The sequence below is a fragment of the Branchiostoma lanceolatum genome, chromosome 18 (assembly GCF_035083965.1).
Source record: "Branchiostoma lanceolatum isolate klBraLanc5 chromosome 18, klBraLanc5.hap2, whole genome shotgun sequence".
Classification (NCBI taxonomy): Eukaryota; Metazoa; Chordata; class Leptocardii; order Amphioxiformes; family Branchiostomatidae; genus Branchiostoma; species Branchiostoma lanceolatum.
Genome location: NC_089739.1, coordinates 9,363,638 through 9,385,516, shown reverse-complemented (window position 1 = coordinate 9,385,516; position 21,879 = coordinate 9,363,638). Strand labels below are relative to the sequence as shown.

General features: G+C 40.2%; 1 protein-coding gene across 1 annotated transcript; it reads right to left on the bottom strand.

The window, feature by feature from the left end:
* Positions 1-2,229: 2,229 nt before the first annotated feature.
* LOC136423856 (ras-related protein Rab-32-like) lies at positions 2,230-21,825 on the bottom strand. Its single transcript, XM_066412218.1, has 6 exons — positions 21,711-21,825; positions 6,429-6,554; positions 5,930-6,008; positions 5,427-5,608; positions 4,885-5,028; positions 2,230-4,212 (listed from the first exon to the last, which is right to left on the bottom strand). Exons 1-6 carry the CDS (start codon positions 21,711-21,713, stop codon positions 4,102-4,104), a joined length of 645 nt encoding a protein of 214 aa, XP_066268315.1. The 5' UTR covers positions 21,714-21,825; the 3' UTR covers positions 2,230-4,101.
* Positions 21,826-21,879: the final 54 nt, after the last annotated feature.

The window sequence follows — 21,879 nt, the reverse complement described above, 5'->3', positions numbered from 1 at the left end:
CTGTACAAGACTGAGCAACTCCATGTAAGAGCCATTTGGCCAATGATATACAGTCCAACATGTACTAGTGACCACCTCTACATAAGGACCATCTGGCCAATTATACAGTCCAACATGTACAAGTGACCACCTCTACATATGGACCATCTGGCCAATGATATACAGTCCAACATGGACAAGTGACCACCTCTACATAATTATGGACCATCTGGCCAATGAATGATTGAATCAGTCAAATCTGTCAAGTGACCCCCTCTACATAAGGACTACAATGGCCATTAATCTTAGTCCAATGGGTACAAGTTTTGGTGGTCCCTTAGATAAATGTTAACTTTACCTCTGACACAAGCATTAAGAATCCTGTCTATTGTGACCATCTGTCCACATACATAATATAAACCAGATTTCATTGGTCCCGAGTGGTCCTCTTGGCCAGTTTTGACTGTATAGTTTGTTTCACATTTTTGGTATATCTAGTCTTTTTAAAAACCACCCTATACATGCTTACACGGCAAAACAAGTTCGTACTGTTACGTCTTAGCATGAAAATTCTTCTGTGTTCTGGTAAATGTCATTATGTATATAATAAGACTGAAGTTTACAGAACAAACACTGGGAAGGATTGGGAATTACCCAAATTTTCAGCTGACTCCGTCATCCTTGTTCTTTGGTATACGTAAAAATACATTCAAGCCTTTGCCTGACTCACCCAAGTCTGATGACTCTGATATGTGACTACATTTGGAAAGTAAGTCCATAAGTTTTATGGTCAATATGTTAGTATGCTGGTGACGTCAACTATAACATTATAACCGTTACGTTAAAAACAACATTAAGAAGTCAGTGAATATAAAAAGATGCACATGTACTATAAGCTAAAAGCAGCATCAGATACAGTAATCTCCGAGGTACGCACACTTCAGATATCCGGATGTTCAAGACATTCTTGAGAAGGCCTTGATATCAATTTTTTTCATGTGGCAGTCTTAGGCCACACCAATTTAATTTCTTCGTTAACAGATTTTTATTTTTAAAAAAAAGTCATGAAAAATTTTTTTTTTGAAAATAGAAATCCGTTAACCAAGAAATCAAATTGGTGTGGCCTTTAGGGTAACCGGTGAACTTACAAGCGTTGGCTTCCTCTTTTTGTAGTATTTCATAGACTATGACGGACTTTTTGTAGGTAAAACAAGTGACAACTCAACTTTGGGGTATATTTGGCATAGTATTGTAGGCTTTTCAATTTCAGGTTTTGCTTCCCTTTAAGATTGACCTGTCTACAGTGACCACCTGTCCATATAGACAAAATTTTTTGGTCCCAAGTGGTCCTCTTGGGCAGGTTTGACTTACAGTATACAAATGTATGTAATTGAACAGAAGTGGACATGAACTTGATAGGGGTGAAAAGTTTATCTCTCGTAAAACATTTGGAGAGCAAACTTGCCTGGCATGTGCCGGTCCATCACACATAACGTCAAGGTTAACTGCTACGCAAACACCAAGCCCTAAGTTCACATAAACGCCGAAGTTCGAGTCCAACTGGCAATTGAAACTATCCAAGCCGACCCTGACCCGCCGTTCCGAAAAGCTGGGCTTGTCGAAATGCGAGACTTTGAAACGAGACCGTTTGTATTTGGGCGGAGGGTTAAGAGGCATAACTGGGCGTACTCCAATCAAAATGGCATGCCTGAAGGGGTTGGCATGTCATTGATGTATGGGGGGGTTGTTGGAAGTGTGATCGAGTCCAATCTGGAGACGACGTCACCCTGAAGTATTGTAAACACAGTCAAAACAGCTTCATTTGTCTTAGTCATATGGGGAAGGTCCACGTGTTGTGATGAAAGCTTCTTTTTGGAACTGGAAAAGAAATGGTTTCAATTTCTATTCAGTCCTCATTGTACTAATTTGTAGATTTGTCAGATTGAATTTTGAAGAGCTTATTATCATTCCTCTACAGAACATGTGTTCTAGCTTCACTGTATTTCTGGAATATCATGATTATAATTACACAGATTTGCAATGAAAACCATCTTGTCTTTTTTTAGTAGAAATGTTTGTTTTTCAAGTCCTTGATATTGTAGATATGTCTGACAAATATTTGTCTGAATAAATTTGGTCACTTTTCAAACGTCACAGATAACATCTGTTAACAACAAAATACAACAACTTTGCTAGCAATGCTTGAAAAAAAAGCAAAGTCATTATGTACACATCCTTTGGTTATACATGACTTGTTTATTGCAATGTCATACCCCCTCAATAAAAGAAACAACTGTTACAGTACTAATTTTTTTTCAAATTTAAGGCAAAAGAACTGCAGCACATGTTTTATGACTAACATCAATGTGATGAGGTACAGAAATGGCAAGTCTTTTAAAGTAGCTAATTTGGCAGTTTTAATTACTATGTCTTCTTAATTGCTTTAATCTATCCCATACAATATCTTAGTGAACACGTTTGGGAACTTTGTAACTACGTTTCCTCTTGAACTATTCAATTCTTACAATGTTTGAAGTACAAGTCCAAGAGTAGGTATAAACACAGTTACATATAGTCTAAGAGCATGTTAAACCTTTCCCCATGTCTTAACCAAATTACCAAAAACAAATAATCAAAAACCATTGGTTAAGCACTTTTTATACAAATTCAAATAATATTATTCAATGAAATTGTTCACATCAAACATCTACAATACAAAACTTCTGCCTAATATAATACTAATAATATCAAGATATACATTGGCAAGATCATTAAAAAATACAGCAAGGCCATAAGTTGATTCTGACTTGCATACTGGCTATTCAAAAAGCACTGTTCCATCCTAATGAAATGGAACTAATTTTTTTCAATAAGACTTTCTTAAATACTGCTTGATCACAAAATCATCCTGGTGTTTTGCAAGGTGACATGTTTCAATGGCATCATTTAATACTTCAGGTTACAAGTAAGTTTCAGTGAAAAACTTTTTCTACTTACACTTGAAATTGAATGTAAAAGTCAGCATATACATAATTGTAGGTACATCATGTTTACTGTATAGCATAGTATGTTTGAGACAGTTTTGCATCGAAAATGCTTTCTCATGGAGTTGTATTAGTATGATATGTAACATAATTGACTGTGACATTAAGAGCTGAAAATCCATGGACTTTGTTAGTAACTATATTATAGAAAGATGACTGAATTCGAAGAATCTATCGCTACAGCTTTGAGTTTGGGGCACAATCATGATTTAATGCATAACAAATAGATGCACACTGATTTTTGGCCCATTTTCCGAGTAGTTAAAGGCATTGTGATGGTTTATTTTAACAAGGTGATGCTATGCAACAATACTTGCAGCCATGGAACTCCAAAGGTCTACAAATATCATGATCATTAAATGAAAATAAAGATACAATATACTAGAACTTTTGCAATAATTGAATACAGTAACAGTTACACATTTAAGTTACTCTTGAGCTTGATAACTTGGGTCAATTATAATGAAATCAATGATTTAAAGACATTGCAGCGATGACATTTGACACGATTCTTCATAAAGTTGAAGGTCGTTTTATGAAGGTCAACTATTTTCCTTACAATTTACATGATTATGCATAACAACATTTACATGGTGAAGTGTTAATATGACAGTTTTGCTTTTACTTCTGTTTAGTCATAGGGAAAATTATTAAGTTTTCACTAACAATGCATGAAAAATGGGGGTAAACAAATAGTTAGCTGTATAATATCCAACCTTCTTCAGAAAGAATGACCCACTAGATACCGTCATGTGTGACTCAATTAATGGGTTATTCTACACGATGAAGGCTACAGACATAGCCAAGGCATTTCCTTACAAATCGGTAGTAGAAAAATCTTCTTTTGAAAATTGTGTCCTTTAACTGAACATGAATGAACTCATTTGCAAAACAATGATCATGTTTTCATGTCAATTAGTGATAATTACACGGCTATTAAAAATTGCTGTTGGTTGTAGAAAAATTTTCTTTTGAAAATGCTGTCCTTTAACGTAACAAGAACAAACTCATATATGCAAAACAATAACCTTGTTTTCATGTTAATTAGTGATAATTACAGTGCTATAACGAGTTGCCATTAGCAACAGCTGCCCCGCCCCTCTGGTTCGTCTGTGCTTGTTCCGTCCAGCATGATCTTGTCTTTGTCCACCGGATCGTCATAGCTGTTCGCCTTGTCGTTCGCTAGTATCTGGAATAAAGGAATAAAAGTATGAGTGAAAGAATGAATGGATGGATTAATGATTGAAGGAATGAATGAGTTAGTGAATGAATGGATGAGTGAATGAATGAGTGAATTAATGAGCAAATGAATGATTGAATGAATGAGAGAGTAAATGAGTAAATAAATGGGTGAGTGAATAAATGAATGATGAAAGAATGAACTATTAATTGAATGTACTATGAACTATAAGATAACATTTGCAAGCAAATGCATAATGTTTACGAAGTTCACAATCTGCTGCTCTGTTTATTCTTATTCAAACACATGCATTCATATATAATACAAAGTCATGTATATATATGGTGACCAGCCCCTCAAGCTTAGTGTCCTGCCACTTGCTACAAAGTATATGTTTAATAATCAAACACCACAGGGTGTCTGCTACTTAACCAGTTAAACCAAGGTGACAGCAGTCTGGTACAGGTCATTGACCTTATTTGTTTGGAAGAAGAAGAAACGGAGCAAAAACAATATGTTTACCTTCCATGAAAAGTTAAAGTGAGCCAGGCATGACCAAGTCTTTAGTATGACCCGGTTGGGATAAAAACTCAAGACCTCCCGTGTGCAAGGCGAGCACTCTACCATCTAGTAGTATGCTATTGCACTGGTAATGTGAAGGGAAACATAAAAACAACATACCCTAGTGACAAGATATCTGGCCGCCTCGTCGATGTTGATATTTTCCTTGGCAGACGTCTCGAACCAGCCGATGAAGCTCTTCTCCTTACAGTACTCGTCCATCTGAGACGTGCTATTTACCATGCCCTCCTTCGCCTGGTCACACTGAGACAGAAACATAGACACTCTTAAACTTTTGTAGATGAAGAAAAAAGTTAGAAAGTTATATATCAAGTTAGAGTAAATTCTTAAAAGATGTTTTCCATCATTTCATTATACAATTAAGGACCCTGTTTGCATGAATTTAATAACAATGTCAGTTGATCATCTTCTCTACCCAAATAACGAAAGTTGTTTAAAGCATGAAAGTCTTATCTTAGCAAAGGAGGATATTGTAGCATTTCCTCATAAATAATGTAAATGAGGCCCTCATTTGCATGATTTATGTCTGATAACATCTACTTAACTTCCAAATGCTTAGAGCCTGGTTTGGAGATCTAGACATCAAATGAAAGCCTGTATATAACATCAACCTATGGCCAGTTGTGAAAACGTTTTCTCACCTTATTGGCCAATAAGACTGCAGGAATTGACTGGCCGTTGGGAAGTTGAACTTTGCTGTCTAGATCGTTCTTCCACTTGGACACGGCTTCGAACGTCGACGCTCTCGTCACGTCGAACACTACAAATGCTCCTACTGCTTCCTTGTAGTATACTCTTGTCATGTTTCCAAACCGTTCTTGTCCTATATTTCACCACAATAAAATCAACAATAACATTTTGTCAATGATATAACAATATAATGATTATACTCTTGCACAAGTCCACATTTACAGAAAAAGTTATAAATGTTGACTTCTGCAAGAGTATAATCTAAGTAATAATAAAATTAAAGAGCACATTTAATGTAGCAATCAACTCCTTTTGATCAACATGTATTTGTTCATTTATTTATAAGCTGTCTTGATGCAAAGACATAACATGAAGAAATTTAGAACAATGTTGTGCCATTCAACGTTTACCGACTTAAAAGATTTGTTTAACAAATCAATAAATGGAGTCTTACCTGCGATGTCCCACAACTGTAACCTGATTAGTGTGTCTGCATCCCAGTTGATGACCTTGAGGGCAAAGTCCACCCCAATCTGTGGTTTGAAGGTCAGGGGCCACAAAAACAAATTCTACTAAACTTACAACTTATATATGGTGCTTTGAAATGTGAACAAATCTTCATAGCAAAAGTATCTATCTTCTTCAATTTGCCCTGAAGTTCCGCTGAAGTGCCATAGATAGCCGCTGGCAGGCTCATTGTTGTCCCAATCGATTTGTACATATATGCTGTCTGCACACACACAAACACACACACACACACATATACACACACACACGCACATACACACATATACACACACACACGCACACACGCACACACACACGCACATACACACATATACACACACACACGCACATACACACATATACACACACACACACGCACACACACACACACACACACACACACACACACACACACACACACTTTCTTGGCGCATACAAAAGGATACAGTTGCCCTGTAGTGCTGTGAGAAGAACTGATGAACGTATCTCTTGATAATGCTAGTCTTTCCTGTTCCAAGATCTCCGATCACCAAGATCTTGTACAGGTGTTCCTTCTTGTCTCCCGATGACGCCTGAAGAAACAAAGGAAAATATCTTAAATTGATTTTATTAATAGGTTAAAGAAGATAAATGTGGTCCCAGAGCCTTTTTAAGCCATAGGGCCTAGTGGGTTTGTCCACAGCAAGGTATTGGAAGGTAGAAACCAACGCTCTCCTTTCACTGCTTTTTACAGTAACTGTTGTCTTTTAAATGATAGATATAAAGAAACAGCTTACACAGTTAACACTTGTTAACCTGATAGGAAGACGGCTATGACACAAAAGCAATGAATCTAGTTGTACTAATCAAGTAATACTGTCTACTAAAGTAGTATCACCTGGTCTTTTCCATTCTTTTTGAACATTTTCAACTCTGTCTGAGAAGAAAGTTCCCTCTTTGCTGACAGACAAGTAGACTTTGCCCCAGGTATTGTCCCTTTTGAAAGTGCCTTCAACTGTAACCCTTGCCCCATGTGCAAAATTTACCAGAACAGTATTTTAGAAATTTGGGACTTAACATTTTTGTACAACCAATAAGTTTTAATAACATCCAAAAATCTAAGATTAAACTTGTCATAGAATTTATTGATTTTGTGGAAATATCACAAATTAGATAATGTGTCTTTCATTTAGACCAAGAAAACTGTGTGTATAGGCGTATTTCTTGTTGACATAAGGTAGGTCTTAATAGGGTCACTGAACTGTAACTGACCCAGATTTAGATGTGTAGCTGTCATTTGATCAAAATTAATGATTAATCAAAAAAATAATAATGATTTCAGAGCTAATGTGAAAAAAAGGTTTGCCAGTATGACACATACATTATTAACACTTACTAGGTAGAGAATTGTGTGAATAAACTTGTGTATGACAGTTTCTGATGTTGGTATTAACAGAACAAATAGTTAGTAATTACGTATAATTATCTAATCTAATTTCTAGACAAGCCCTAAGGAAGAAATGTGACTAAAAATCCCTACAAACACTTTTATAAGCCAAGCCCATACAACAAGTATCTTTTCAAATCAAAGGACCCCCTCCCCCAAATGTATGAACTACATTGTAAACATTACAAGACAGCTAGTGTCAACTGCTATTAATCATAAGATGCACAGACTATAAATAAGTATGATGATTAACATAGTACCTGCTTCACCTCCTGGGCAGATAATAATTGTTTTTGAGACCAGTGAAATATACTATTAATAGTATCATCATAATATAGGCTGCGTTTTTAAGTCAACTTGGAGTCAACTCAGGCCTAGGACCGTGCAAGGAGAACCCTAGGCCACTCAAGTAGCGTTTTCTAGTAGGAAAACTCCGCTTGCAATGAGCAGCCCAAACTCCTCACACACAGCCTCGAGTCAACTCTAAAAACTTGTGTGCAAATCGGGCCATGCTTTAAAAGTAACACCTGTGGAATTTTTCGCCTGGGGCAGCTCTCTTCTGACCAGGTTTTCAATTGCAATATTACTGGGAGGGAAAGAATCTTCTGTGTGTGCGCAGGAAATACTGTAAATGCATTTAAGTTTTGTGTGGTTTTTATTTTGCGGTAGGGAGGAAATGGAGTGTTCGTGGTGGTTTTAAGATCGCGTTTGAAACAAGTCAATACTTACATAACGCTACAGTCATAGGTGGGCGCAGTGGTTTTATGTTTGCGCTGAAAGTTCACCGCAAAAACTGCAAACTAAAACCACCACGAACATTTCTGCATTTACAGTACAGCAACAAGAGGGCACAGTCTCAAGTTGAAAGTTCCACTGGCAAAGTCCAGGTCCATGACCAACATAGGGTATTCCTCATTTCCCGATCCATTTCTATAGCCCTTCCTTTGGCCACATAGTATCACAGTAGGGGGCTACTACTAGTAGTACCGTAGTCCACTGGTAGTGGTGTGTGTCTATACTGACATACCCTTTCTCATAATTATAAGCACTGAGTGCACATGCTACAGTAGAGAAAGCATTCTGCACATTTTTTGTGTGGTATAACCTGGTTGGGTTTGAACCATGGACGATGGAGCAACCTTCCTTAAAATCTAAAAAAAAACTTCTTTTTACAAAGTTACAGATCTGAAACAACATTTATGTCTGTATTGAGTCAATTATCAAATACCACCTGAACATACTGTAGGACAAACTTTTTTTCACGGTGTGAAAAGTCTATTTAGCTGACGCAGAATAGGTGAGGTGAGGTAAAAAGTGTTAGACAGGGGGTTGTTTGATTCACCTTGTAACATGATCCTCTGACATTTTCTCCTCTGCCCCTATTTTCTACCCAAAGCTGATCTGAGTACACTGGTGTTTAAAGAGCTTCCCTTCCCACCTCCCCCTCCCCTCAACAATGTGTGCTTTGTTCTTCAAAGCTATGGGAAAGTTGTGATTAGTCTTTACAATACAAGGCCTTTTTCTGAACACATGCACATGCGCACATTAGTAACAAGCAATTATTCAATTAGCTCAGTCTGCAACCTACACATTTTACGTGGACAATTCCTCTTGCAAAGTAGATTTTATGAAATAAAGAAAAAATGTTAAAAGATTCCTGTAAACTTTTTCAAAAATCTTCAATTTTGTAGTTTTGCCCAGTGTAGCAGGCAGGTCAGTCTACCCCTGGCCAGAATAGACCCGGGTAGATTCTGAGCAGGGGTATATTATGGTCTGTTACACTTTGGTGCAGTGACCAATTTCGGACTGCAAATGGCAAGATATATAGCAGGAGGTTATCACATGATACACATTAACACCGCCCACCAAAACAGCCCAATTAAGTGATCATTATCCACTACTTTGATTGGTCCTAATTACACTTTTACCAAAGCAGGTAGTAAATTTTAGTTTTGCAAGTCTTATTTCCCAGCAGGAGGGAAAATGAGGTTTTCACAGAGCTTTAAATTTCGCAGTTGAAACAATTCTGGAGATAATGTAGTCATACAACTATAGTGAGAATCTATAAATATTTGCTGTGCCGTGAATTCGAGGTCAATGGAAAATGTAACACGGAACCCAGAAATAAAACCACAGAAAATGCCCTGTAAATTACTGTAAATGCAGATTCTGAAGTGTTCAAGGTGGTTTTATGTTCGCAGTTTTCGTGGAGACCGTTTCACCACAGACACTGCGAACATTTTTGTCCATTAACTGTAGCAGTATGTGACTATAGCACTGCTGCGAATGTAATATAGTGTACATGTATTTCAACTGGCAATGTGGCAGATATTTGTCCCATATGTTTTTATAAGAGATAGACCATCTGAATCTCTAAGAAACATGTGAAGTGCAGATGAGATAAGACAGAAACATGTGAAGTGCTGACAATATAAGACAGAAACATGTGAAATGATGACCCTTCTTGAAGAACTGTCACATAATTAATTGACCTGGATTAGATAAGGAGTCCCACACAGATAAAAAGGGAGACAATAAGCAAGACAGCACAGTTGGACTGCAGAAATAGAGGAGAGAGGATGTGAGCGTGAAATAAAGTTTGTTCCTTGGCCATGGCAAATCTTGTGTGTCTGTGCTCACTTGATCCCAAAGTAGTATCTCTTCTACTTCTCTACACGAACTTAAAACCACCACGAACACTCCATTTTCCCCTTAGCGCAAAATATAAACCACACGAACTTATATGCATTTACTTAGTACAGAAACTTGGGCCCTGGATGGATTCCCCTCCTATGGTGTTGCCTACACTGCCATTTGACCCCACCCAGGGCGGTGTCAGGTGACCAGGTATTTTGAGGACTTTCTCCTAAGGAGGCGCCAAAGACAAGAAGGCCTCTGTTCAGAGGGGGTCTTGTCGCAAGTCAGGCATGCAAGGAAGGGGACAACACCATGGGAAAACTGAACATAGTCTGAGGTCACATGGTCACCTTATAATTACACATGGTAGAAAGACTAATGGGACCAGGGCTATCTCTGGCTTTCAATTTTTTTCTGTCCCATTAAAGGCCCACTATGTAACATTTTGGCACAAAAAAATGAAAATATTCTTATGAACAAATCTTAATGCAAGTGACATGGACAACCACTTTTCAGCATATTTCCATCATTAATTCTTCAAAAAAGAAGATTGAGATACATATCATTAATTTATCATAAGTAAAGAAAAGAAGGGGCAGGGGGTGAAATGTCATTAATTGATGAGTACATGCATCTTTATGTTCTACTGTTTCATTATCCTAATTTACAATACTATCAACTTTAACAATGAAACAGTAATTATAACACAACAGATTTTATGAATCTCAAGTTCATTGTATCATTTTGTAACCATCAAAAACCAGTGTGACAGTACATGTACAATTTGAAAATAGCATGTATACTTGTGACAATTTTGTGGTTAAAACAAGCCCAGCTCAATGCCCAAAATAAAATTGATCTAATCAATTAAAAATTGCCAGTCTGACCAATAGACTCGTCCCATTTTAAGTGAGGACATTAGAGGGGGGCGGAGATAATGAGTTTCCTTAGACGTGACCTGACGCGACCTCTCGGCAAAGATCAACAGTAGCACCAGCCTACCAAAAATCAGCGGAATGTCCCCAGCCCCGCCAAGGACAAGACAGCACAGGCCTTAAGGAAAACAAGACAAGAAACTACAACTTGAAGTACTACCGAGTCCTTGTTTGCTGTGATCATGTCATGTCTTTAAGTAGCCCATTTTCTTGGTTGTCTGCTATATGAAATGATAGTCTGTTGTACCAGCCTTGGGGAAACATGACAAGAAACTACAAGTATTACCGAGGACTTGTTGGATGTGCTCATGTCATGTCTTAAGGGCCCCATTTTCTTGATAGTCTGTATAAAAGAATAGTTTACTCACAGTAGCACTGAGTCCTTGTTTGCTGGGTTTATATGTAGTTATAGGAGCCTATTTTCTTGGTTAAGTTTGCTTATAATATTAATTAATAAGATAAGATATAAATCCTTTGGAAAATCTTTTGTATGGTTTAAGTTAAATTGAGTCTAAATTAAGGCATTGTATATAACCTTACTTTTTTACATATCAGATGAAAATTGTATTTCATAAAGATAACTTTTAATCATCTGAAAGTTCTGGCAATAATTTGCATTTAAATCAATACAAAAAAAAAGTATGAATACATGTATGGACAATGTAGTATTGAACTCTATGATCCAATATCATTTGTCGTGTGTAAGAATCATTACAAAACAAGCTTACGTCAGTAGACTTTGCCAACCAATATGTCTAATCAATATTTACATATTGCAAAAACAAGTATTTTGTAAATATGAACTTGGCAACACAGTGATGTCATAGACATATGATTGTATCACATGATTTCAATCAAATAATATCTAATAATACATGTTCTTCTTTTCAACTCTTTCATCAAAGAAAATGATGTTTATCAATTTGGAACTTCAAAAATCCTTTGCTACTGTACATGCAAGTAACACGAATATATCTAATAGTAATACATTTTTAATAAGATCACCAAGCTTTTAACATTTCTATCCCACAGTTTTTTTGTATACTTGACCTACTACCTTTTTTCAATTTCTCTTGATATAAAATTCTTACAGACTTCTTAAGTTCTAACTGCTACATTAAATTTGCTTAAGGAGGGGCGTGGCACCCTACCCTTAGCCCATGTGCAAAAAAGAAAGTAGTCGAGTCTTTTTCTTAAACCAAATCTTAAGCTTTGTCTTCCTCTGTAAAAAAAAACTAGTCCCGGACTAGTCCGGGACTAGTCCGGGACTAGTCCGGATTTTATTAGCCAGGACTAGTCTCGACCTAGGACCTATGGTGTTCCGGGACCTCCCAGGACTAGTCAGGACTACTTGGACTAGTCCAGGACTAGTCCGGGACTACTTGGACTGGTCAAAATTGGTGGTTCAGGGACTAGTCCAGGACCGGTCCCGGCCGTGACCGGTCCGAGCGGACCGGCTGGGACGGGCCGGGACCTGCCCTCGGGGACTGGGCGTGACCGATTGGGACCGGTCCTGGCGGCTCAGCGCGCCGGGTTGGGACCGGTCCTGGCGCTCAGCGCGCCGGGTGGGACCGGTACTTGCGGACTAGTCACGCCGTGTTGGGACCGGTCCTAGACGGCTGGGACTAGTCCAAGCCCCAGGACTGGCGGTTGTCATGGAAACTAGACGGCGTTTTTATTCACAAGAAGCCGGTCTGGACGTCTGGCTTGCCTGGGCGGGTCGGAAGACTTGGTCGGACCTGCCGAAGCTGCAGAAAGAGTAATCTCAAGTCTCTGTGCCAGGGACCCACGTGAAAACAATGAAGGCGTTGCCGGAACTAGCACAATGTGATCAGTAACCGACGCGAAGTGCAGTTTCTACCACACGTTACAACATTAACAACAATCTCCTCGCAGAAAAGTGCGCACGGCAATAAAAAGTCAAGCATTAAAAGGTGTAGATATTTACTTTATCCAAGGAGGTTACCTCCTTGCTTTATCAGAATATGCTTCGAAACGACGGAAGCTGCATGTTTTGGGCTCTTTTTTAAACTTTAAATTAAAGTCTTTTTATCAATTATTACTTCTAGCTTCGTTCCAAACTGTAGGATCAGTAAAATGCCAAGTAAGGCGTTGTGCAAGAGTATATAAACTACGTCGGCTTTTTGCGTACCACGCGCCACGTGCAAGACCCAATGAGGGAGTGTGCCGCTTTGTTTCGCACCGCTGAGATCCCTTGTTTACGTATTATTGTTTACGAGCTTGCTCGGGGCGGCGCTTGTTTTGCGGGCTTTCTATGCAAATGACCTGACATGACGTCACTAGCTCCGATTTCCCTCCCAGCAGTGTCATCCTGTTTTGTTTCACCAGGTTCGGCTCGCAAGCTAGCGAGCAAAGGTATAAATCTCCTGCTGGTGGAGAGAACGGTCGATAGTTAAAGTGGTCACTCTGATCAGTGGGACGATCTCCATTTCTGGTGATAGGACCAGGGCCTGTGCTAGCGCGAGTCGGCGGCAAGAGCGGCGCATGTCGAGGAACGAACGTACGGAAGACGTTTTGTCATGCATGTGGGTCCAAGTCTGAACAACGTGACGGATGGTTTAGGGCTGTTTATATCTATTCTACATAATCATTTTAAGTATTTTACTATGACAAAATATTTTATTTCTTGGTTTGGTAATGTTGCTTTTGAGAAACAAAAACTTTGGACCGACGAACATTGGTATCATCGTATGTTCAGATCAGAGACGCCGCTTTAGACTTCCGGCGCCATTGCCCTAGCAACAGCGGTCCAAAACTTTGACTGACATCGGCATATGCTGAGTGCACGTGAGCACAGTGCGATGGAAATGACGCAGTGTTCACAGACCGCTGGACACACCCCTTCCCAAGATCATCGGAGGAACTCCGAAGAAGGATATCGCATTACCTGTTGTGTTCGCTGGAGTGCCAGGAACCAGTAGCCGAGCTTGGGGAGCGGACGAAAGCTACAAAGTCTGGTCAGGCTAGTACAATGTACCGGTATAGTATACCGGGAAGGATCTAGCGAAAGCTGAAGGTTGTAAAGGAACAGGGGCAGTTTTTTACCGCCTGGTTAAATACTACTAAGTCCGTTACCAATTAAAGGGGGGAAACTGTAGTAAGATATGCTCCCTGGTATCCACACAGAGTGTAAAATTAGAGAGCTGGAATTTTTATTTATTTTTGGTTTAGTTGGCAGAGAAGGAGCGCAACCGTTTTCGTTCCCTGAATGGTTTTACTTGCCGCAAGTAAAATGCATAGAATGAAGTCATTTACATTTCGGGCCAATGAAAATTTATTTCTGTTCCTCCCCTGTAGGGAGAGTGAGTTTTTCCAACTTGTCCAACTATATTTCTTTGTCAAGTTGCTAGTAGAAGATGAAGTACCTGTACATTTTACTGTAGAATGCCATATGAATCATATGATAGCGATGGAAGCATTCTTTTCGATAATGTGTGATGTAATTTCCCCCACTCCAGATACTTCAGCAGTAAAGAGAAACTAATATTCCTTACAGCCTTCGATAAACCAACTCGGATAATCATACAGCCTCCTACATTTATACAATTACCAAGAAGCGAGAGGAAGCTGAGAGTAATATATAGAGTATACTAAGTATAAATTACTTTCAGCTTCTTATCGCTTCTTGTTAATTGTATAAAATTAATGTAGGAGCCCTATGATTAGCTAGACATAATCATAATTGTGCATTTATACGTAAATGGTTGTTAACATGTGGCCTGTGCTAATACTATAGCTGGGATGGTCTTAGCCTCCGTTACAGGCCTTCCCACTAGCGTTTTACTAGCGGTTTTTTTCTTCAATTTTTTTTTGGGGGGGGGGGGCGTATCTGCTTGAGCTCCCGTATCTGCTTGGCCATTGGGTCCCGTACCTCCCGATCCCAAGCAGATACGGGGCTCAAGTAGATACGCCCCCCCCCCCCCCACACACACAAAATTGAACAAAAATCGCCAGGAAAACGCTAGTGGGAAGTAGTAAGTGGGAAGGCCTGCAACGGAGGCTAGGGTGGTCTACATTAATCATTTGTGTCAATATACAGACGAAAATCTATCGCATACTTTCATATGCATTATCTCCCCCACACAGAGAAACACATACATTCTTATTCTTACATTTGAACGTTGATATCGTTGAAATCAAGGATATTTAATCATAATGTGAAATATCCTTGATGATAGAGAGAACCGCCTCGAACCAATCAAAGCCACTTCACACCTGTGTCACAGTGTCCGCACTTAAAAGTCGTCGCGGATGGCGCCTTTGTGTGTATCACTATTTAGGATGTTCACACGTGCTGTAGAAATCCTTATGTCCTAACCCTCCGCGGGTCGCTGGTAGAATAGTAGAAATTGGCCAAATAGAGCCAACTGTATGGAGGGAGTCGGCTATAGGGTCAAATATTGCGAATGTTACCCTCCATTGCCAAAGTCCCCCGGCAAATGTTCTCCCTGTAGCCGGTTAGTCTACAAGAAAATACTGGCGTGTTTTTGGTTTCGACGATTACATCAAGGAGGTTAAAAATAGAAAGATCTACCTTGAGCCCTGCTGCAAACGCTGCAAATGTCTAAATCTAAGAAATCTTGTTTGCATACAAACTAACAAGGAGGTCATCACTTCAAGTCTTGTGAGAACATACGCCGGCCCACGCAAGTACCGTGACCTCGTCTAGGCCTATAGCGCCTCTAACGCTAGTCTCCAAGTCCAAGCAGGCCCAATGGATTGCAAAGACCGTATCCAACTGGAAGAAGGAGCTTGTATAGCAATCCAAGTCTAACGCGTCTTTCGGAGGAGCTAAGGCGGCTATTCTTTAACTTTGGTAATACAAAAATATACTTTGGCAGCTAACAGATTTCCTGTCTACATTAGTCAATGCTACTTTTTTAAAACAGAAAGTACGTTCGCATGTACGTGCATTCAAACATAGTACTATTAGTAGAGATACGCAGCACAGGACTCCAAAACAAAGATTGAGGCCTGAGTGTCTGCAATTCCTTCGCTACCTTCCTTGCGAAATGACATTTTGTATGTTTTGCAACTAAGGACATGTTTATTTGATTGTATGGGTGGCATCCACGCGCGTATCAATTTTCGTCATTTCCACACAAAAAATCGTAAAAAACAGCTGCCTAATACCAAATAATGAAATATAGATCTGTGCTATGAATTGCCTAAAAAAATATATGGGAAACTGATAGTAATTAGCCTCTACCAGGCTCCGCAGATCGCTAATGTCATTATCGTAAGTCAATTCCAAAGTCAGTGTGAAAGATAAAATGAAGAATCTATCATTCGGTTTACATAGTTACGTATTCATTGATTTGTTCAACATTCCTGACCACTCAGATCTGGATTTCGTATAGTCTGTATAATTACCCGGACAGCTGAGTTTGGCACTTTGGGTAACCCAAAGTGCCAAACTCAGCTGTCCGGGTCTATAATGGGCCCCCTGTGGACTGACAGGTTACGGGCGGCTGAATCAGGCTAGAGTTCATAATGAAGGCAACCTTGTTTGCCAAATTTTTTTTACTAGAACGCTCGCATCGCTTTTGGGCTTCCAGAGGGTGCCATCCATATATTATATGTATATATGATAGAATCAAATCAACATGACCTAACGTATTCAGCAAATTTAAGGAGAAATACTAACTAATTTTGTCGCTGTACATGTTTCGAATCCTGAAAACAAGTATTTGATGAGATCTTACAGCTCAGAAGTACCTGAGTATAATACTAGTGAGGTTATGGTTTAATAAATCCCTATGCATCAATTTAGGACGTTGGTTAGATTATTCCTCTAATTTGTAATCAGGTGGTACTGATAGAAGATGCACTTGATTATATAACTCGACGGTCTCGACGGTCTTGAGCTGACGTGCTGAGATTTCTGGGGAAAATGACAATAGTGTATGTCTTACAAGCGTCCTGTTTTCCCCGACGGCTCTATCAAACATCTGCTTGGAGATCAGGAGACGGACTTTTATCCTCCCCCAGTGTGGCTCTGGTCCTGACACCAGACTCCCCGGACTGCCCGGAGTGCCGATAGCAGAAACATGCCCCATTGTTTGTTTCAACCACCCATTAAATAACAGCTTTCATTAACATTTTGTATCAGATTATAAACTTTATCGTAAGGAAATAATTACTTTTTTACTTTTTTACTAATCAAAGACTCTACTCAACTTTACATATAAGTTTAACAGCCCCGCCAGGCATGGATCCTTGGGTGTACTAATGATCTTTCATCCGTTTTTGTTTTCAGACTCTGCTGGTGGTCTGCATTCCAATCCTAGGCAGATCCAAGGATAATGTCCTTGGCAGATCACACCAAATTGTGATGTTATCGACACAGGACTGCGGGACTTTTACTCAGAGAGTGAAACTCGATTCCATCGTGACAGATATCCTCTAGTACTCTTCGATTGATGTGTACCGTTATAATTTGGTTATTATGTTTATCAACATTGCGAAATCAAGTCACTCGAAATTCAAAGTTACAATTTATGTAAGGCTACCCCAAAAACCAGTCATAACCAGTCATAAACCTATCCCCGCGGCCCCCCGCCGTACGTTACAAAAATTCAAACACCAACCGTGGTTCTCTGTTTAGCAAAATTATCCTTTTTGAAGGGTCGCCCGAATTTCTGTCGAGTATTTTCTTGAAAACTGATGACCACCCATTTCCCCACCAACACGCACAAACACTCAATTATAAACACTCAAATAAAGCCACTGTAAGTCACGTTTAGACAACCAAAAGATTATTAAGTTTAAACATGTATAAATATAGGATTTACATGATTCCATGATCTTGGCAGGACGGGGTGCTAATGTTAAACCCTTGCCTAACCTTGGCTCATTTTCTACCCCTACATATATATTATCCTACACTAGTACAGTAATTCTCTTTTTCTGGATTCGGCAAGATCACCTTGTCATCATGTGTTGAATAATAATTCTCTAACAGAACATGACATCATCCATACAAGAGAAACTTACCAGCGTGGGAAACCTGAGTGCATCTTCCGTAACCTTCGTCTTGTAGCAAGTATGTCACCTTTTTCTTGTCTTCCTGAGTTCCAAAATTATAATGAAGACAAAATGGACAATCTTCGAATAGTGAACTGAAGTCCCTTGATCAGATTTGTAACTCACGGTCCAAGTTTGTCGCCATAAGTGTCCAACATTCCATGTCGTCTCGACAGTAATCCTCTGGTGAATCGACGACCTTCTTTTATCAGAAATACATGAAGTAGATGAAATTGCGACTAACTTACAACACAATGTACAAACATCGCATACTGACTGACCCAAGATGACCGTTAAAAACGCCGCCATTTCTATTATGTCGTTGTGAACATGCGCAGTTGGTTCTTTATCCAAATGGCTTCCTGCTGTGACCATTCGCCCCTCGACCCGAAGTTATCACAGCTTGCTTCATGCTAGGATCCGGGAGAGGAAACCCCAGTGGTGTCATAAAACACCCTGGAGTTTACAAAATTCTTTTCAAAACTCTTTTCGTTTGAGAGGGCGACATTTTGGAAACTGTGACTACTGTGGTAAAATCAAGGAGGTTAAAATGGAATTTGAAGGACCTTTCAACCTCTTTGGTATACAGTTTGTCTCATAATGTATGATTTATATTATCGGCTTCGACGGTAGGATTTATCTTGACCGTCGTGCAAGGAGGTTAACCTCCTTGAGTTGTGTCAGCGCAAGTAGGTCACTATTGTTGATCATTGCTTTCTTACCATGTTGACTAACGTTGTAAAGATTTCAGTACGCAGCAATGTTGTTGTTGTTTTGCAGATTTTATACCGATTCTCAACACGAATTGTTTTTGTTTTTCGAAGGGGTCAAATACGGAAATATTCAGGAAGCGCGAAAAACATCGCAACACCAGATATTTCTTCCAAAATATTAACACGCCTCTACCAGGCCCCGCGGATGGCTGGGAAAATAGTAGAAATTGGCCACATAGAGTGAATAGTATGCTAAGGGAGTCGGCTACGGAGAGAGTGTCAAATCTGCGAATGAAACCCTCGATGGACAAACTCCCCTGGGAAATATTATCCCTATAGCCGGCGTTAGACTGTCGGGACGCTCTGGTCGTGTGGTACTACATTAATCGTTTTAGTGGTGGAAAGACGATCTTGTTGCGAGCAGATCAAAGGAGCCGGGGACATGGCAACCGTCGAGCCCATAGCAACGGTCTTCAGAGACGGGGCCTCAAGTAAATACGGCCGCCCAGCCAAAGAATCTGGCCCGATAAGTTCAAAATCGCCGGTGGGAGAAGCCTGCAACGGAGGCTAGCCTGTAGTCCTGTAACACGCATCGCGCGGATGACGTTTGCATAGATCAATATTTAACCTCCTTTGCGTAGATTAAGGAGGTCGAAATAGATATTCCATTCTTCCAACTTTGGAAAGCCATAGTCAAGTTGGAAATTTGCCCACATTTACTTGCGCTTGGTTCCATGAGGTCGGTCGGAATAATTCATTAATTTAAGCAGGTCGCCAAGCTTCTGGTGCCTGAGCAAAAAAAATTAATAACTCGGTGTTCACAACATTTTTTTTACGATTGAATTGCGGCGTCGTTCATGAGTCGCCGTGTTATTGAAATGTCCTGACATATGACATATGAATGAATATTATCATTCTGATTTCAGTACCATCTGATTGACATATGAATGACCTTTGACCCTGCTTACCGCTAGCATGCAGCGGCGCGGGGCGGGTGATAACCGGCCGATCTCGGCCGTCTTTCGTGTTTAACGGACGGAGTTCAGATTACAGCCACGCGGGGATTTGCCCCCACGAGTTGGTAAACAATTATAGCAGTTAGCACTGGCTTTATCGAGGGGGAGGTGTAACTCGTAGGTGTGAAGTGCGCAGTGATCGGCGCAAGGGCGTGAGAGGCAAATATTCAAACGGCGACATTTCCCAAGCCCAATTTCGCGGTCGCCGGATGATAAACCGGCATTTGTAGTTTTCCAGGTTCACAATGTGTCAAGTTGAGAATGACATTGTTCGCAATTCGTGACGTATTCTACAGTTTTGTTATGATTTCCACAAATAAATCGCGTGTATTTGTAGCAGACCGCTGACTGGTGACGAGGAGGGTTGAGAGGGGGGGGGCGAAAGAAATCGCGGTCACAACTTTCTTTGATAGCCCCTCGAGTCTTCGACCGTAACATCTGCTTGGAAATACGATGCACCCGATGTACGGGAGGGGGCGCTGCGCTACGGATCCCTGGCAATGCGTGTTAAAACTTAGCCGGACTAGTTCCAGAGGGGAATGTGGTGGTCCCGGTGGTCCCCGGAACCCGCGGACCACCAGGACCACTTAATGGCCCGGTCCCCGGGGTCACCTCGGACCTGCTGGCCAGACGTCCGTCAGGTCGGGACTAGTCCCAACTGTCTGGGACCTGCTAGGACCTGCTGGGACCCCAAGGACTAGTCCCGGACTAGTCCGCAGGACGTTCTTTTTTACAGAGGTTGGCTTGTGAAATAAATAAACTTTCTGATTGGAGATGGGACAAATGTAAACAGGGGTAGGGGTAAGTTTTGAAATAATTAACTGAACTTTAACAAAACATCTCAGTGTGATAATCCAAAAATTAAACAGAGTACAGGAAATACCTTTTAAGGCATAAATCCTACAGGAGTTAATCAACCAAGCGATACCCAACGAAAAATCTGTTTGAACATTTAAGTTAGAGCCCGAGAATCAATTTTGCATCAGACAATTGCCCGAGACATTTCCGATTCCCACTTTCCTTCTTCAAATGTACATAAAAATCTATTTCTTTCTCCTTTTTTCCCAACAGAGGACCACACAAGCTAGGGAACTTGTCGTGTTATTTGAAGCAACCGTGTAAACAAGTCTATTTAAACAGTACACAAACAAGAAAGCACTGAAACAACAAACTATCAAAAAAGGAAGCACGCCCCTGCACTGGGCAGATATAGGAACACTTTCATACCGAAGAAGACCCAAGTTTTGTACTTTCATAAGACAATAGAATACTTTGTTTCAGACAACAATGGGGTCCAGTGTGAAGGTTTTGGATTACAAGACAGGGCTAGCCAGCAAATAAGACTAGAATGCACATGAGTCGCCCTGCCTGTGTTTGACATTACACTGGGGAGGGACGCGTAAAAACCACTTCCTGACTGAACAACTGGACATAGAACCGACTTCAAAGTCTACTTGTCCAGTTGTTTGACAGTTTCCGCAACTTTACCGTAGACATAGACACCGTCTATTATGTAGAGCAGAAAATGTAAAATATTTTATATTCTATAAGCACAGCCACTGAAACATGCAGGAAACGTTGTAGTAAAATTCTGTGGTTTCAAGAACTAGATCTTTGGAATTTCTTGGGTGGATGTGGTCTATGGCACTTGACAGACGTTTTGTCTATACTTGGAGTTTTATGTTGGGTTAAACAGCCAGATCAACGGTGTCTGTTGGCATTGAGAAAGGAAGGAAAACTTTGGCGTGCCCGAAAATATGGGGAGAGTCGCCAGAAACTTGGCACAGGGTTTCGCAAGACACAAAGTCTAGCCAAGGCCACTTGATCAAGACGTTTCAGTTATAATGTCTTCATTATGTCCCCTTAGAAAACTTCACAGTCTTATATCCTTTAGCAGGTATGAATAGTATACATCATTTGTCGATATTATGTCTAGAAAAGAAGGAAAACTCACCATTTTGCAAGGATCCGACAACTAAAACTCCCTGGCCCTTGGAAGGTGTGAGGTTTGTGAAAGATTGTCATATGACACGCTCGAGGCCAGGGGTCATTTTACATCGCGCTGATTGGTCAATCCGTAATTGCATCAGACAAGTCTAACTAGCAGAAGAGGGACTCAACAT

What these genes read in the sequence shown, in the direction of transcription:
- LOC136423856 (XM_066412218.1), bottom strand. An exon ending in CAGTCTTATTGGCCAATAAG is followed by an intron (nt 5,029 to 5,426) that starts GTGAGAAAACGT and finishes TTTCTGTCTCAG; the next exon opens with TGTGACCAGGCGAAGGAGGG. An exon ending in CCAGATATCTTGTCACTAGG is followed by an intron (nt 4,213 to 4,884) that starts GTATGTTGTTTT and finishes CCTTTATTCCAG; the next exon opens with ATACTAGCGAACGACAAGGC.